We start from the raw sequence: 18,664 nt of genomic DNA on the forward strand, positions 1-18,664 counted from the left end.
TAATTCAAACCCCTCATAAACTACAATCATAAAGTAAAGCTAAACCTTTTTTTTTTTAATTTGACATTAAAGAAGGTTCTCAAAGCACCTACGGCCTTGAAGATTACATTCTCATTGCCATAATCGCGCTTCGCGCTCTACTGTTAGATTATGCAGGCTCTAATTTTTAAAAATGTGGGCTTATCGAAAAATTCGAGTAAGTAGTTTAAAAATATATTTGGTACCTAGTGAAAATTTTTGGATCTATGAAAAAAAACTAATTTTTTCTATTTTTTGAAGATTTTCAAATTTTTGAAAAGTATATAACTTTTCTCATTTTCATCAAAATTAAAAATTTTATTTGGACAATTTGCAAGTCTTTTACCCATCTACAAGAAACTTTGACAAAAATTTATAAAATTTCAAAAACAAAAATTTAAAAATTTTGAAAATGCACTCAATTTTTTAATTTTGGTTCGAAATATCTGATTAACGGACTTAGCCTTTATTTTGGGGACCTTCAGAAATGTATCAAATGCGGACTCGATTGGACAAATTCTTCAAAAGTTAGCGTGGCTACAACATTTAGGTAACCATACATACAGACACCGAAAAAATTTTATGGTTTTCGAATTCTGTGAGTGCCGAAACATAAAGATCCGTTAAAACCAGAGATTGAAAATTTGGACGATTACATTACATTCTCAGGAATGAGAATGTAGCAAATTATTTAACTTCAGTATACTTGAGTGTAGAATGAGCACTGCTATTCTTATAACAGTAAGTTAAGAAGCAATAGCTTCACTATCCTATAAAGAAATGTAGAATTATTATAATAAATTGGAGTTACTTTTATCATAGAGAAATGCACGAAAAACTGTCTAACTTTAACGCATTTAGTTTTAAAAAAACAGCAAGAAATTAATTTCGAGTTACAACTTAGCTATATTAATTTATGAAAGAAGCGCTTTAAAAAAGCAACTGACTGCGAGAAACACGTTATTAAAGAACGGCGCGACCAAAAAACGCCGCACCTGGTACAGAAAATGCTGCATAACTTTTTAATATTCTGATAAAAAACAAAACAAAAAACACTTCAGAGCTATTACTTAGCTCTAGCAAATCGTGAAATGAACTATTAAAAGAATCAACCACCCACGAGAAAAACCCTTGTCAAAGGTACGGTGTGTCCCAAAAACAAAAATATTGACACACAAAGAATTATAGTACTTTTTTATCTTTAAAATAAAAAAAAAAAACAAGTAATCAGTTTCGATATCAATTTAGATATCATAAACAGCAAAGAAAGAAGGCTTTAGATTATTAAAAATGTTCAAATATATTTTTTATTTATTTAATTCTTTTTTATTATTTTATTATTATTATAAAATATTTAAAAAACACTTTATGATATTATGTATATTATTTTATTTATTTTATTTTTATTCACCAACATATTTGCTCCAAATCACAGACTATCGGACATGTTTACTTCAAATTTTGAGGTATTATGTTTCATGGTATACTTTTAGTGGTAGAGAAGCATAAATTTATCTAGTTTGTTATGAAAAATTATTACTTATGATTTTCTGGCCAAGTAAACGAAAAAGGTTCCAATATTTTGATTTGCAAAGTCGACCGACGTAAGTTTAGGCAGTCGAAATTTTCCAGAGGATCAAATATTCATAAGAATCTATGAAGGTTTAAAGTTCTAATGAACTATGAAGGTTTTATTGTCCCGAGAAGCGCCATGAGCACATAACTCAATGGCATACTGTCAGAAATTTTTCGGAGATTTCTCCGAAATTTTCGGGAAGCTATGATAACACTAACATTTCCGAAGTTTTAACTAACATTTCTTTGTAAAAATTTCGGAAAAAATTTTAGAATTTACTTAAAAGTCAGGAAAGTTTTCCTAACAAACTGGAGGGAAAATTCTGTAAAAGTTCGGAAATTTAAATAAAGTTACGGATTTTTTCCTAAGAAACTGTATGTAAAGTTCAGGAAAAATTCGTGAATTTACCTTAAAGTTACAGAATTTTTCGCATTACACAGGAGCGGAAATTTTAAAGTTCGGAAATTTCCCTTCTAGTTAATTGAATTTTGTCTAAAATATTGTTTGGGAATTTTCGTAAAAATTCAGGAGTCCATCAAAAAGTTAGGGTACTTAGTAAACAAATTAATTTATGTTTACCACGTATCAGAAAGATAACGTGACGTCCATTCTATACCTACAAACTCGAAATTTACTTCCATGCCTTAGTCGACAACTGTTTGCTTTTCCTGCCATCCACCTAACGGTTACATGTCCTTATTAATTCGTTTCCAACATTTTTAGCAAAAAATCCCGAAAGTTGTGACTATTTTTCGAAAAATGAAAAAAAAAAAACAATTTGCAAAACCTTCAGGTATATCGGACGACTGTTGCTATATAAATATAGATATAGCACAAGAAATATAATTAGAGACCACAGAATAGAAATTATATAGTATTTTAGAACTTAATTTGGTTAACTAAACCAAATATTTTAAATGAAGTTTCCTAGGTCAACCAAATATTTTATTCACACTTAATAACCATATTATATGGATGAAAAAACAACAAACACAATTAACCTTTCAGAAAATGGGATTATCGCATAAAAATTCTTAAAAAATCAAATACATTTTGTGTAAAATGCTTTTGTTTAAATGTAATTTTAAAAAAATGTTAGTTCAAAGTTAAGTTGAAATTTCACCTTGAGATTTGAGATTACTAATAATTTTCATTCTTGCTTTCAGCACCAATATTTCTTGAAATTATTATTGCTTTTTGAAAAATATTACAATTCTGATTTTCTCGGACCAGAACAATTTTTTGGTATCAAATATTCATTATTCTTATTCAACACCCTACACCTAAAGTCAAATTTTTTTTGTAGACAAAAAATGTAAAATTTAATTTTTAATTTCTACCGAAAGCCGTTTTTAACCCTTGCTTGCCACCTGCTAAGTAAAACGCTTGCCATCTGGAGCGCTACGCCACCTGGCGTAGAAAATTGATAATAAAAACAAAACTACTGGATAGATGTACTTGAACATTTTTTTTTATAACTTCGTGGAGTGTTAATTAAAGGCACAGTATAGGTTTTATAGACGAAATTAATATTTAAGTATATTAAGAAAATAACTGATTTTGGTGAAATTGAAAAAATGACTGTTTTTCAAAAAAAAAAAACTTTTTTTTTATTTTTGTGTAAAAGGAGCTAAAAATTTGGGGCTGTCTTCGTCTAGTATGCTACTATGATAAAAAAATAGTATTTAAATATCTATTGTAAAAAACATATTTATTTTAAGAAATTAAGGCTGGAATTTAGCGAAAAAATAAACTTTGCATTTTCAATCAAAAATCAGATTCTTAGAGCATACAAAAATATAAAATCCTAAAAAATTTTATTTGTAATTTGAAAATCAGATAATGAGTTACGGAGAGTATTAAAATTAATTTAAATATTGGCACAATCATTACACATGACAACACTGTGCATAGCACAAGCGGGACGTTGACATGATGAGCAAGCACTTGGTGTTTTTTTTATCATCTTTCCTTTTGCATAGAAGACATCGTTTATATCGATGGGTTCTACGAAGAAAAAGCTATCTTTTCGTTACCGTTAAGCATTAGGCTTACTTCATTTGGTTTGAAATTTAGTTAAAACGTGGAAGTTTTGAAATGAATATTTTTTTTTTAATTTCTTGTTTTGAAAGTTATAGGAGCAATTTTTCGAAAAATAATAGTTTATTTATTCCTCCTGAAAACTTAGCTAAATGAATTTAACCTAATTCTTAACGGTAACAAAAAGATAGCCTATTCTTCGTAGAACCCATTATTTCATTTTAAGCCATTATATACTGAAAAAATATTTACTCCAAAAAATCAATTCTGAACGTTCTTGCCATACTACGGTCCATAATATGGCCCCCAGATAAGTTTGAACTGCTGCCACAAACAGCCAAACTTACCTAGAGTAATGCTATTGAATTAAGCCTACGATTATGAGCCTTGGTGGCTCAGTTGGTTAGACGCACGGACTTGACCTCAGAGGTCCGGGGTTCGATCCCTGAGCCGGTACCTCTGGAAATTTTTCTATGTATATTTACCGAGGTTCTGGTGGTTAGGAATCCACCTTCAACTTTAGGCCCCCCCCCCATCGTGTACTTGACTGCAACCCAGTCCGTCAATGATGGGGTAAAACCCAGGCTTTGTCCAATATGTCGGGCACACTGCTCTCATCAGATCACTTGATTGCATTATAAAAATGCATCCGTGACTGATGATATATACAAAATTTAATTGTTTAAAACAATTAATTTTATTATAATGAAGTGGCTAACTTTTTTAGACCAAGTCTTTTCCATCCGCATTCAGAATCTCAATATTTCGGGAGTAAATTTGAATTTCTACTGAAACTGACGATTGTATCACTTTTATCGCAAAATACAACCGATTCTGTTCCTATTTGTAGTCAATGTCACTTTGAGATTGTCAAATGACACATCTATTTCCTCGAAACTGCATAATTTTTTTTAATCGAATTTGAACGGCTTTGAATCAGCAAGTTGAGCCATGAACACTTGATTCATCTCTAGGGTTTGTGTCGTAGCGTATAAAATATTCAAAAATGGTTTTACTTTCTAGTAACGTAAAAATAAATCTGAATACAATAAATATGTGAAGAGAAGAAAAATGTAACTAATTTTTCACGAAAAAAAATGTTCGTCATTAGAGTATGTATGAATATTATCAAAAATTTAGTAACATTATCTAACTTCTATAAAACACTTTTATTTGCACTTTTTAAATTAATGAGGCTTTTGTGAAAAATTATCTATATTTACGGTAGTCTTTTTTTTATACTGTAAGTAGAAATTAAGGGGTAAAGCTAAATTACACTGAAAAATGTATACCTTATCTTAGCGCTAAGTGAAAATCATTCTTTAGTGATTATTTTTTGCTGGCGATTAAGCACATAGTCTTTATATTCTATAGAATGAAGTTAATTCCTATTAAGAATCATTTTTTCGATGCAATGTCTAAAAGATTTCATGTATAAGCTTTTTTAAATTAAGGTGTAGAATTATAAAAAAGAATAAAATATTCAGTGTGAGTAGGCTTTATGCCCTTATTTTTGTACAAAAATTATGTAATTAAACTAAGTTCTAACTTTCATAGAAATTTGTATGATCAGGATTCGTAATGAAACTAAAAATCAATTAATTCAAAGAAATTCATGTTGGAAAATAAAATATTCGCAACTTTCCTATAGATGGCCGTGGCTACACATCTAAAAGCTGCCACTGAGATATCTGCTCGAGACAATAAACACTCGTAGTTAATAAACACTTTTAAATTAAAGTGAAACTTTACATCAAACTTCTACAGATTCTAATGAAAACTTCATCCACTGAAAGTTTTTGATTACCTAAACTTACAACGATAAACTTTGCGAATTAAAATATTGGAACCTTTTCGGCGTACACATTCAGAAAAATATTATTAAGAATTTTTCATAACAAAAAAGATAAATTTAACATTCTATACTCCTCAAAATATACCTTGAATAATAATTTATCAAAATTTAAAGACCAAATTACAAATATTCTATGATTTAAAGCGAGTTGAAGTGATTGTATGTTTAAAATATTAACATTCACAAATGTTTTCAAAACTGTCGAGAAGCCTTCCCACACCACCAGCGATCAGACTTTGTATGCCCTTCTACGATCCGACAGTTCAATTATCGTTAAAATAAAGTATTATATGCTTTTAGGTGGTATTAACTGACTATAACATCATATTTACTATTTTAATGAAATAAGCTATATTTTATTTTCGTAACAAATTCGAAAATTTCCACTAATTGCTCGGTACTCGGATTTTCTTTCATTAATTACATTTATATCATGTCAGTCAGCATAAAAAAATATTTATCCCAATATCATTATCGGAATACGGTTTTTATCTACCCACGCATTCGGATATATATATATATATATGAAAAAATGATAAATTTACACTAAAGGTTCGGTTCTCAAATTTTTTTTCATTAATTACTTGCGACTTGATGCTCGATATGACGTTATAATGAGTTATTACAATTTAAGACCATTTATTACATAATTTCTTCAATAATTAAACAAACAAAACAATTGATTTGAGTAATTATTTAAAATCTTATATTTTCGTTGATAAAAGTTGCGAAGTTCAGTGACAAATACTCAGTGATATAACTAATAATAAAAATTATTGATAAGCTTTGGCGAATTTCACTGTGGAGAAGTTGATGCTTATCACGCAGAGCAAGCAATCTTTTGTCTGTTTATTGATCTTAATCTTTAAATTTTGATTAGCATAATTGGAAGCGCTTTATCTCTCGTATAATAATACGAGCGAGTACATCCGGCGACATTTTTAAATATTCATACTTTCGACTTTGGTCAATATTCTGATACAATGTTGGGTGCAAATATGAAAAAAAAAATTTCTTGAATATTTCTACAAATGCAATATGACAAAAGAAATTAAAATAATTAACTATATATAATTTTCAATCATTAAAATAAAAACTATAAAGGACTTTAAAGAGTATACAAGATTCCACTTTTTCTTATGATTCACAAAAGAGGCATACATTGTCGAAATATAAATAAATACCGATCTAATAAAATTTGTTATTTAATTAGAGAATTATATAAACATCCATTTATTTGAAATGAACAAATAATTTGAAGAACTGAGAAATTTTTGTTTTAAAATATTTTAAATTGTGGTGAACTCACATGAAAGTTATTAGAAAAAGTTATGGAGAACGGATATATAAACTGGAAGAACAAACTTTAATGTATATTAAGTAATATTTCCATACTGCAAAGATTTTTTTTCAAAAATAAAACTGTCCTAATTCGATTTGAGACTAGTGAAATTTAAATTTTAGAAATTAAACATTACTTAAATTTGATTTAATTTTTTTCAAGAGAAATCTATAATCTGAATATAACGTTTCTTTTTTCTACCATAATCTGTTTCAGTGGCCTTCTTATACCCTTAGAAGTAACAAAACGTGACTTAAGTGACCGCGTGCCCGGCCTAATGATATTTTGCAAAAATTAAGAGTATAATAAATTATTAAGGAGGAAAAAGTCCAACTTCGGTATCGTAATAACACCTGGGAAAAAGTTGTAACTGTGTTCTTATAAAATACAAGAAAGAGTTGAGAAAATTACTTATTTTCTGAGTGTTTCACAACACTACATATATTGCGCTTCTAATTTTGCAAATTTATATTAAATTTCTAAAAAGACAACAAATTTTCCCATTGTAGCAACAGAAGGTAATAATAATTCTGCACTAAAAATGTCCTAAATATCTTTTTACTTCTAAAAATTCAATAATAAATATAATTATTGAAGTTTGCATTGACATAGTCCGAGTAGCCAGGAACACTTATGCCGTTTCAAATTTAACATACAGAGAACCGTTTTTAAGTTAGAGGGTTGTAAGCAATAGATTTTGTACTACAATTGATATATTTGCAGCTAAATATTTCGGTACTTATTGGATTAAGAAATTACAAAAATTGAAGTCTTTTGTCAAGACACTTGCTCCACGAATAAAAAAGAAATTTTCTGACAAAGCTAAAACTTTTGTTAATGTATCAATTTAAAAATTATTTACAAAGTCGATGCTATAACTTTTGTGAAAATCTTGACGAAATCACGCTGTTCACAAATGGCTTTCATTTTTAAACGTATTTCTCAAATTAGATGAAAGACAAACTGTGACTTTTAGAGATTTTCTTTTAATTCCAAGAATTTGTTAAATATGGCCCTATAAACGATTAATTACAAAATAATCTTTGGTATGTGCCAGCTGCAATTTTACAGTTATGATTGTCGACTTTTAAAATTATGTAACTGGTAGCTTCCCAATAATATTTCTCTCTGTTACCACTCTGAAAAAAAATCGTTCTTTTCTTAATAACAATTATTATCAACAAAAATATAGGTTTAACTCACCTGGCTTCGTTTCTTCGCGTTTCTTGAATCAAGCCCAAATAACAACTTTTATTTCCCTTACACTTTCTCTTAATTCAAATAATTTGTTACTTACGGCCTTAATAACAATGAATATAAAAATAAAACATGTCTGTGCCAGCGGCAACTCTATAGTTAAGATTTTCGATTTTATTTTGATTTAATTGTCTGTTAGTTTTTTAATAATATTTCTCCCTGCACTCTGAAAACTTCGTTCATTTTTTAATAACAAGTAACAATAACAGGTACACCTTATACCAGTACTAACATTTGATCCAATTAAACCTCAAGAAAGCTTCTTTTTCTTGATAATGTTTTGTTGCACAAACCAAAAATATTAAGAAACAACAGTGTTAAATCCAGATTTTATATTATTATTAAGTGTTTTTATTTAACTTTTACTCGGGTAAACCCGGTTATTATTATTAAATTAAACTTTTACTAAAAAGCAAAATTAAAATAAAATAAACTAACAATAAAATCGAAAAACTGAACTGTGAAATTGTAGCTGTAACATAACAAAGATTATTTTTAAATTACTTGTTTTAAGGCCATCATTCACCAATGCTTTGAATTAAGAGCAAACATAAGAGATAAAAGTTTTTCTTTGTGTCCGATTCAAGAAACGCGAATAAAAGGAGCAGGTTCGTTAAACCTATATTTTCGTTGATAACAATTGTTATTGACCAAAGAACGATTTTATCAGAGTGAAAACAGATATAAATATTATTAGGAAGCTAACAGATAAATAACTAAAAATAAAATCGAAAATCTTGACTGTAAAATTGCAGCTGGAACAGACCAAACACAAAAAGAATATCTATAAGAGAAAAAAAGTTAATTTTTTCATATAATTTGAGAAACACGTTTAAAAAAGGAAAGCTATATAATAAAAAATACGTATTTTTTCATAAAAACTGTTATTACTGAAAAAAACGCGTAGTGATTTTTACAAAACTTATAGCATCCATTTGGTAAATAAAGTGTTTTACATACTAAGAAGTACACCAAATTCAACACGTAGATGTTAAAAAAGTAGCAATTTTAAAACTTCTATACTTGAATTTACAAAGCACTTTAACACGTATATATTAATAAAACTTTTAGCTGTGTCTGAATTTTTTTTCCGCAGAGCAAGTGTCCTGAGAAATGATTTACATTTTCTCTCCCTCGAAATTTATCGGTCTAATATGGTCTAATAGTTGCCGAGATATACAGCCGAAAATATGTCAATTTTTATGCAAATTCAATTGTTTATAACGCTCTAACTTAACCCTTTAAGGCATAGTGGCATGTATTGATGCCACCGTTTTACCATTATATTTTCACGTAATATTTTCGACTCGAGATAATCCTGCCGGCGTTTTTGCATTCTTAGGTCAAAATATTACACGAGAACATACCTTGATGGTTGTAAAGTTATTTGTCAGATTTTTTAAGTTGTTGTAAATAAACAAAGTGTAGAATAGGATTTTTTCAACAAACAAAAAAATCAATTTCCACGAACTGAGATGGAATTTCTTTGACAAGATCTCTGTCTGGGGGGTTTCACGGTCGCTCATCAAGAATCTGAGATCGAAATTTCAAATTTCATATTCCAAGATGGCGGATTTAAAACGGCCGTTAGCTCTGGGCAATGCCAAGAACGATGACATAGGATATAGGTCATAGATGACTTTCATATTCTTAGCCTGCCAGACTGGATCCGCCACTCTCAATTTCGCAATTCTGACGTTGGACCCGCCATTTTGAATTTCGTTGTCCTAACAGAATCATATTGAGCGACCTTGAAAACCCCTGATTGAACATTTTCGAGTCATTCCTATTTTTTCCATAATTCAGTCTGCTATCATGGGTCCGCCATTTTGAATTTTGTGATCCTGGCAACAGAATCATATTTAGCGACCTTGAAAACACTGGAGTGAATATTTTCGAGTCATTCTTATTACATTCCCATCAGAGACGGTATTAGATTTGTGTAACCCCCCCCCCCAGTTTTTGTCAAATGTCTACGTTTTGAGACCCTCTGAATCCGAAAAATAGGTTTTTACGAATGTGTCTATCGGTCTGTCTGTATGTATTCCTGTCTGTGAGCACGATTACTTTTCAAAAAATCATTCTATTAGATTGGCCACAGTTACACTCTTTTAGTGTCCTAAACTAAAGGTCAAGCTCTTTAGCCAGCCATTTTGAATGAACATTCAAAAAGGGAGCGTATTTTGAATATTTTTGAGACCACTTTTTTCAAACCTTAAAATTTTACTGTACGGATACTTACAGTATTCAAAACATTGAACAATTAATCTTGATGACTTCTTTCATTAAACCAAAAATTACCAGATTTAAAGCATTTACAAAAATTCAAATTTTGACAGCATACTAAATAAGGGAAAATCAAAAATTACACTTTTCCATGCAATAATTTCAAAGTATCTCAAAGATTCTAAAATATACCAATGCATTTAAAAAAACATTATATATATATAAATGAAAAAAATTGGAAATGAGTAAATTCAGTTTACGGAAAAACGACAAAAGTTGCAATAAAATACTTAATAACCAAATTCTTTTTAAAGAATGCGCATTTCTTTTAAATGGGACAATGAAACTACGTCTCTTTTAGTACCAATGCTAGTTATGAATTATAGTCATATACGTTTATGGGAATGAGATAAAATCTCAGGGATAAACTCGAGTGCGAAGCATGAGATACGTGATAAGAATGTGTTCGTTAAAGCCAAAGGAACTTTAACAAAAGAGAATTCACAATCACCAAATTACTGTTGTCGATGCTTTCAGCTTTAGTTTTAAAAAGTCTATGCACAAAGATCGAATGCGTAGCGTGAGGTAATTACATTATCAAGGGCGAAGCTCGAGAACCAACAGTCGCCCGCCCTAGGCGCATTCAAACTTGCTTTTTCCATAATTTCAGTCCGCCAATGTTTCTTGTTTTTCGTGATCCTGGCAACAGAATCATATTCAGCGACATTGAAACCCCCCGAGTGAGCATTTTCGAGTCATTCTTATTTTTTCCATAATTTCAGTCCGCCATATTAGATCTGACATTTTTGAATTTTGAATATTCCTTAAATCTGACCCTATTTTCGAAATTAGCGACCTCAAAAAAAGCCTTTATATACCCAGTTTCGAAGAATTTGACTCAAAGGAAAAATGTGTGCTTCAAAGGGTTAAAAAAGTTCGTTGTGTGAAAGACATTCGAGATCTGTTTTTTCATGAACTTTTCAAACATAATTAAAAAAAAAAAATGTTTTTTTCATAACATAATTATTTTTGCATGGTAAGGGTTGGCAAGTAAACGGAATTTGGAAGCAATTTAGACTTCACTTTGGGCGTGATATGATGCTGGTACCCTCTTGGCTTTACAATTATTCAAGAGTTGTTTTCCCAACAAATTGACATTCTTCTGCAACGTTGCCACATTGCATGTTAATTTTTGTTAACAAGTTAAATTACACCACTGAAAAATTAATTATGTGTAGTAATCGGTGGTGAGTTCTCAGTTTATCAAAATTTAAGAATTTTAGGAAGATCCTTCTATGCTCATAAATTTTCTGTTGGTGTTCTAATTATATAACTTGGATTTTAGAATATAAATCTGCGGTTTATGTCATTCTGCTCGGATGGGCAATATGATTAAAAATTCTTGTATTTTGCAAAATGACGCGGAATATATAATATCATGAAATATATAATGAAAATAAATATATACCGTCATATTCGATGGGTACATGATCTCGAACTGAACAGCCATTTCAACAACAATGCAAGTTTCATTAGTGCCATTCCAGAACCATTTTCCAGTTTCAAGTGGTACGGGAGTTGGTGGTGCTTTGGTGGTTGGAGGGCCTGACGTGGTCGAGGGCACTGTGCTGCTAGTTGGAGGTGAAGGTGTTGTTGGAGTGGTGGTTGGAGCCGTAGGTTTTGTGGGCGTTGTTGTTGATTCTGTTGTTGTAGTGCTTGGTGTAGTAGATGTTGGGGTGGTGGTTGGAGGTGTAGGTTTTGTGGGTGTTGTCGTTGATTCTGTTATTGTAGTTGGGGCAGTAGTAGATGGGGTTGCAGTGCTTGTTGTATTAACAGTTGTCGTTGAAGGTTCAGGTTCAGGTTCAGGTGGTGATTTACTAGTCGTGGCTTTTGGAGTAGTCACTACTCGTGCAGTTATACTGCCTGCATCTTCAGCAGCTAAAAGAAATAGATGATATCATTAGTAATAACTGAATGCTCATAACTTGAAAATCAATTTTACCTTATCTTAAATTCAATCATTAGCTTCAAATCTATTTGATACATTTTTTTAGAAAAATCACAAACTTAGTCATTAAATTTTTTTTAACTGATAAGGAAACGCGGTGTTATTTATAGCAATACTCATTTTTGAAGAACTAAAAAATACTGTTAAAAACCTGTAAAGTCATTTTGGCCTCATTCGTGGACCAAGCACATTTTTAGGGTGATTATTTTTCATCTTAAATTTTCAAACTGAATTTATCGGGATTCAAATGCTTGCTCAGATTTATTTATAGAATTGTGCACGCACACGACTTTGTAAGCAACTGATAAAGGACTCGGGATATTAAATAACCTACTTTCATACGTTATATGTACTGGATACAAAATGCGAATCAACATTCTTTAACTACTCCCATGACTAACGTTTAAGATTCAAGTTTCACATTATCGATATTTTTAATAAACAATAAAAAAACTGAGAATTTACCGAGAAGGGCCAGCTAATTCTATGAATTATTCTTTAATTCCAACAGGTCAGAGATCTTCTGAAATACAAACTAGGCCAAGCATTTATTTTATAAGTTTGACGAGCTTACAATTTGAATTCCAAAAGTGTACTTCAAATAAAAAATTTTACATCTCACTGATTAAAAAAAATATATTCCTTGCTGAAGATTTAAAGTAATCGGTCAAATAATCAGAAAATCCAATATATATTTAACGTATGGTATTGTTTAATCATTCTCGTGCTCTATGTGCTGAGAATAGTAGGAGTGAATATTTCCGTTAGGATTCTACGAAAAATTTCATTACCAACGACCACGAGTCATAGGTCAAGTTTGCGTGTATCCTATTTTTCTTCACTTATATTGAAAAAAATGCATACACACAAATGGAAACATTTGTGACTTTTCATAATTAATTGAAATGTATAATGTATATTTCTGCATCAAAAACCTTGATTATCTCAAGTTGAAAGTAATATATTAAGTTTAGATTTTCTTTCGTAGCAGGATTAATCATGAACCATCTGTTGTTTTTTCTTGTTCAAAAGTAATAGTTGAAACATTAAAATATTGTGAAAGAAATAATTAATTTAAAGGAATATAATTATGAAGTAAAAAAAACATAGATAAATTACATCTTTGTTCTGAATCTGTGGAATTATTTCCGGATTACGTAACTCTAGGTATCTATTTTATTATTTAAAAATCGTTACAGTTCTTAAGTTTCTGGGTGATTGCACCTCAAGACAAAAGGACATGAGGGGACGACCGAGGGAAAGAGTTTTTTTTATATTAGAAGATGTTATAAAGACAGAAAATCGAGCAGTCACAGAAAAAGGAATACATAAATGTAAACTACTATCTTTTCAAATAATGTGGAAACATACGAAGAATCGCACAAGCACAGGATTTATGTTCTTTATCTTGTGGAGTCTTATCTAATATTGACGCAAGCCTTCCGTCCATTATATTTTTATACAAAGTGGAGAATAGGCCCTCATATGTGAATTTTTAGTCCCACTTTTATTAAATAAATATACAAATTTGTTAAATGAGGAAGAATAAAGAATCGCTTTAAAAATGGTAGATAAAATTACAAAAAATTAATTCCTGAACCCCAAGAATTAATTTTCTTTCATCATAAATTGCATATTTTACGACTAAAATACTTTTATCATTTACATTAATCATCAGTATAGTGACAAACAAAAAAGCTTTGGCTTAAATCGAAAATTATTTAAATAAATATAGACATTTACTTAATATAATGTTAACTTTTGCACAATTATACATTTTTTTAAACCTTAAAGTCTCTGATGATTGGGAATTTTGTAATATATGAATTACAATTACAATTTTACAAAAATTATTACGGCTTCCAATTAAAAGTAAAATTATAGAATTTTGATGAAATCTCTGTTCAAAATTATTTAATTGCGTCCGGTATTAATGAAGTTCCTATTTGAAAACATTTTAAAAAAATAATTTATAATGTTAACGATTTAAGCATTCAGACCTTTAATTGAAAATATTTAAAAAATTTTAAAGTTCTACTTTAAAATTTATTAAAATTAAAACACTTTCAACTGTAAGATATTTTATTTAATCTTCAACGTTAAAATTGTAGAACTTTAAATGATCCAGTAGTTTGAGCCTAAAAACTTTTTTTTTGTATAATTTTAAATTGGCCGACTTTGAGTTTGTCACTCTGAGTGTATTCAATTTCAATTGTTCACATATTAAGGCTGTATTTTAATTCTGTACTGAATATTTCAATTTTAACAGAATTTCATTCAAAATTGTTAATTTCAAATCGTTTTAATTAAAGGGTATTCAAATTTGACAACTTTTCATTCAGAATTGTTAAATTTCAAATTATGTAAATTAGAATACATCAAAATTTAAGTTTATAAATTACATTTTACTAATTTAAATCTTTGGGCAATTTTTTAAAGCTTTGGGCAATCTTTTAAATTTATCCGAAATGTTTGCGAAATATTTGAAATCTTTGGAAATATTTGCGAGATATTAATAATATTTTATAATATTTTTGAAATATTTGGGAAATCATTAATATTTGCCCATAAGAATTTTATATATGCATTTATTATTTACTATATACAGAGATGACAGCGCGGAAGGAGCTCAAAAAAAGGGAAATAGGGTAATTTTCTCAAGAAGAGGGGGGAAAATAGGGGAAACATTTATTTTACATGCCACTTCATACACTTCTAGATCATTTGCAATTACTTCTGCTATTAAGAATTCATTTTTAAGAATTGAATATACACCAAACTCTCGCTTTCAGTCAAGTGTCGAGGTTGCCTTCACATAACCTTGGACTGATTTCGGGGGGACAGAAACGTAAACAGTGAGGCAATAAAAATATATGTGCCTCAATTTTTTCTAGTGTCGAATAGTCTTAGTTATTGACCGTTGAAAAGCAGTGTACCGGTAGTGGCGTATTGGCCGTTTAAGGGTTAAAAAGAAATCCATTTTGAAAAAATGAATTTAAGAAATTTAATGAAAAGAAAAAAGTGCCTCGCTACCAGAATTGAACAATACAACAATAATGAAAAAAAGAGTGAAGTAAGCATGCATTTTTTATCTTTCTAAAGATATTTTTTATTATGAAAATGTTTATAATTTTTCTTAGTAAGAGAATGTTGATAATACTGAAAAATAAACTGGAAAATTACCATGATTATAAGCAAATCCATATATCTTGCTCCAGTATTACAATTTGATTTGTATGTGTTTACCATGTTTCCCAACTTGCTGAAAGTCAATGTTCTTATTTATTTTTTTTTGCGAAATATTTCAATAATATTTGTATTCATGAAAATTGTATACATATACACGTTATAACTCAAAATAAATATTGGAGAAACTGATTGTCAGATAAAAATTCACGATGAAAATTAATTTGAATACCTAATTCTAATAAGTGACTAAGAATAATGGAAAATTAAATAATAGTTTGTTTAGATAAACGAATTAAGGATTTATTGTTAGACAGTGCCCAGTGGGCACACACGTCCTAAACTTGTCCTATATACGGTCTTTCGGCGGACGTCTTAAGAACGTCCTGAGGACCTTTTAAAGACATTAAAAGATCCAAAGGATGTCTTAAAGACGTCAAATCATATGACACAGATGTACATTCTAAGGACGTCTTTAGAACGTCCCGGTGCCCATTGGATGGCAACAAACGCAAGAAATACTTCTTGGTAACAAAAAAAAACTTGTCTTGTATTTATCAAAGCAAAAATGTGATAAATTTTAAATCTGAAAAGTCGGAAAGTTACCAATCATCTCAATCACAAACAGTTTAAAACTAATTAAGTACATAGCTACGATTTCTTTCAAGCTCACTCATGTACTTCTGCATGTAATCTAATTTGAAAATGTACGTAACCTCAAAACATCTAAGAATATACTGCTGTTTTCTTTTTAATGCTTGTCGAACTAATGTTAAATTGGAGCAATGTGATATTCACAAGACAGATTTAATTATAAAACTATATTTAACGTTAATATTTTTGAAACAGTTGTAAAATATATATTTGTTTAATTTGGAATGTTAAATTTCGGAGAACTGCAAAATATGTACGACTCCCAAGCCATAAAAATATCATTTTAGAAGGGCGGATAATAAAGAACTCTTGAAGCAATGTAATGACAAAGATATGTCAGTGAACTTGTATCCAATTGGATAAACCGTTTTTAACTTTGGCAACTGACAGGGCAACAAAACTCGCAATTATTAATACAAAACTCGTTTTATCTTCTTATTAGAATCACATTTCTGCTAATAGCGTAAATTGTATAAATCAAAGATATTTGGTAACAAAATTCACATTAGTCATTGCGAAAGCATGCGGCACAAGTGAGAATCGACAATGGAGAGCAAACGAAGAGACTTCGTAATTGTTTTCGGAACAAAGTATGCAGGTATTGAAGAAAGCAATCAAGCCAGGGAAACTGGCGACTCTTGAATTATGCGCATTCAAATGAAAAATGCGATAAACAGGCCATCATGACAATCAAGATGCAACGTCATGAACACTCGGCTAGAGACTGATATTTCAGTAACAAATCATTCAAAAATGGGAGGCTAGTCGATTAATTTGATCATGGGTCGTAATTACCTGATACGAGTATTACTGCTGAGCAGAGCAAAAGTAGAACCTTTGGCAGCATCATTTCTAGTCTGCCGATGATTGCACTAAGTCACTACTAGGAATAATTACTACAGACCAGTCACCGCACTAACAAGAAAAAAACACCGCAAACTACGACACACTACGCCTAATGAAGTCTACAAGATTGGGGAATTCCAATGAAGTATGTGAATGTGTGTAGAGGCGGAATGAGCTAGAAAAATAGCAGAAGAGCCTCCTCGACTCCGCCTCCGTTTGCGTTTTGAAACTAATCAAAAAACACCGTTCCGTTTTCCGAAAGCAAGTTTCGTCATTTCATCAAGTGCGCATGCTCAAGTTTTCTTAGAACCAATCACGTGACGTGTTTTTCGAGTATCGATTGTGATCAGCGATATACAAAGTAGCGCGAAAATTAAAATTGTTTTTTGCCTAACTCCTTTTTTTACTTAAATATATTGCTTATAACATTTATTTTTTAATTATACTTCTTTTTATTATTTGTAAGCATAAGAAAAAATGGTTTATTTATATATTTTTATTAAAAATAGTCACCAAATTAGAGAAAATAAGAATAGCAACAATATTAAATACTCAGTGCTAGAGAGTAATGAGTTTTTTATTTTGAAAAGTAACAGTAACGTTAAAACTTCACAAATTTCGAGCAAGGGTACTTTTTTTGCGGCGGTGTTACGTGTCTCCTGATCGTGGGATTTTTCGGCTTCGTGTAAAGCCGTAAATGCATGAGCACGAACCCGAGCCCTCCCGACTTCACGAATGGTGATCTACCGCTACGCATTAGGCAAATTTATTCTGGTTTTAAAATCCCGAATTACCATCAGAATGATTAGACTTATTTCGAAGGGGAAATTATCATTTACTGTAGCATGTAAATACGTGAGACGAGATTTTTTCATGAAATTTTTGTTTTCAAACAAATCGTTCAATTTTTAACCTTAGAAACGAATTTAAGCTAAAACAATAAGGACCGTGGTAACAAGCGTTCAATTCAGAAAAATTAAGAATTTTTATTCCAATGAATATGCGATTTTTCCTCCATCTAAAAATTCCTCAACGGGAACAGAAACAGTGCAAATCCTATTCCTCTCAATCGACTTAGTAAAATTTAACGAAAGCATTTATTTATCCTATTTTTCATTATTAAATCTTTTTATAACTTATAAATTCGAAAAACATTCAAATTCATATTTATTTATATTTTAATAATTTATTTAAACTTCTTAAAAGATGCAACAAAGAAATCTATGCGAATTTGTGAATTTAAATAATTTGAACTCTAGAGAGGGAGAGTTGAATTGGTGAGAATTAAAATTTCAGAATTTACATTCCGCATGAAGGAATTAAAAAAACGTATTACAAATATTTTGTGAACTTATTAGTAGGAATTAAATAAAATAAAAATATGACCACTTCTGAGGAATAAAAAATATCTCTGTGAGGTGCGTTACCGGTACAATTAGAAGGAATTAAATATATTGAAAACACGTTCTCTTTGGGAGAATAGAAAACTATGGAATAGAAAGCTATGGAAATAGAAGTGAATAAGTTTAGCAAGTATCTTATTCTTATTGTGGCATTTTATACAAATGGAAAAATCGCGCATTCAAAATAATAGAATAATCTTCACTTTTGCGCTGAAATCTGAAAGTATTCATTTTTCTCTATTCTACGCTTATT

The 18,664-nt window shown here is 30.1% G+C and overlaps 1 protein-coding gene across 1 annotated transcript in view; it reads right to left on the bottom strand.

Annotated features, from left to right (window-relative positions):
• Window positions 1–17,245, bottom strand: part of LOC117179335 (lysosome-associated membrane glycoprotein 1-like) — a 23,001-nt gene extending 5,756 nt beyond the window's left edge. The window contains exons 1-2 of the mRNA XM_033371009.1: window positions 16,958–17,245; window positions 11,783–12,252 (exon numbers count right to left, since the gene is read on the bottom strand). Of these exons, the coding sequence (XP_033226900.1) occupies window positions 11,783–12,252; window positions 16,958–17,012 (525 nt within the window). The 5' untranslated portion in view covers window positions 17,013–17,245. The remainder of the gene's footprint in view (window positions 1–11,782; window positions 12,253–16,957) is intronic.
• Window positions 17,246–18,664: the final 1,419 nt, after the last annotated feature.

Source organism: Belonocnema kinseyi, chromosome 9 (assembly GCF_010883055.1).
Source record: "Belonocnema kinseyi isolate 2016_QV_RU_SX_M_011 chromosome 9, B_treatae_v1, whole genome shotgun sequence".
In the NCBI taxonomy this organism is placed as follows: Eukaryota; Metazoa; Arthropoda; class Insecta; order Hymenoptera; family Cynipidae; genus Belonocnema; species Belonocnema kinseyi.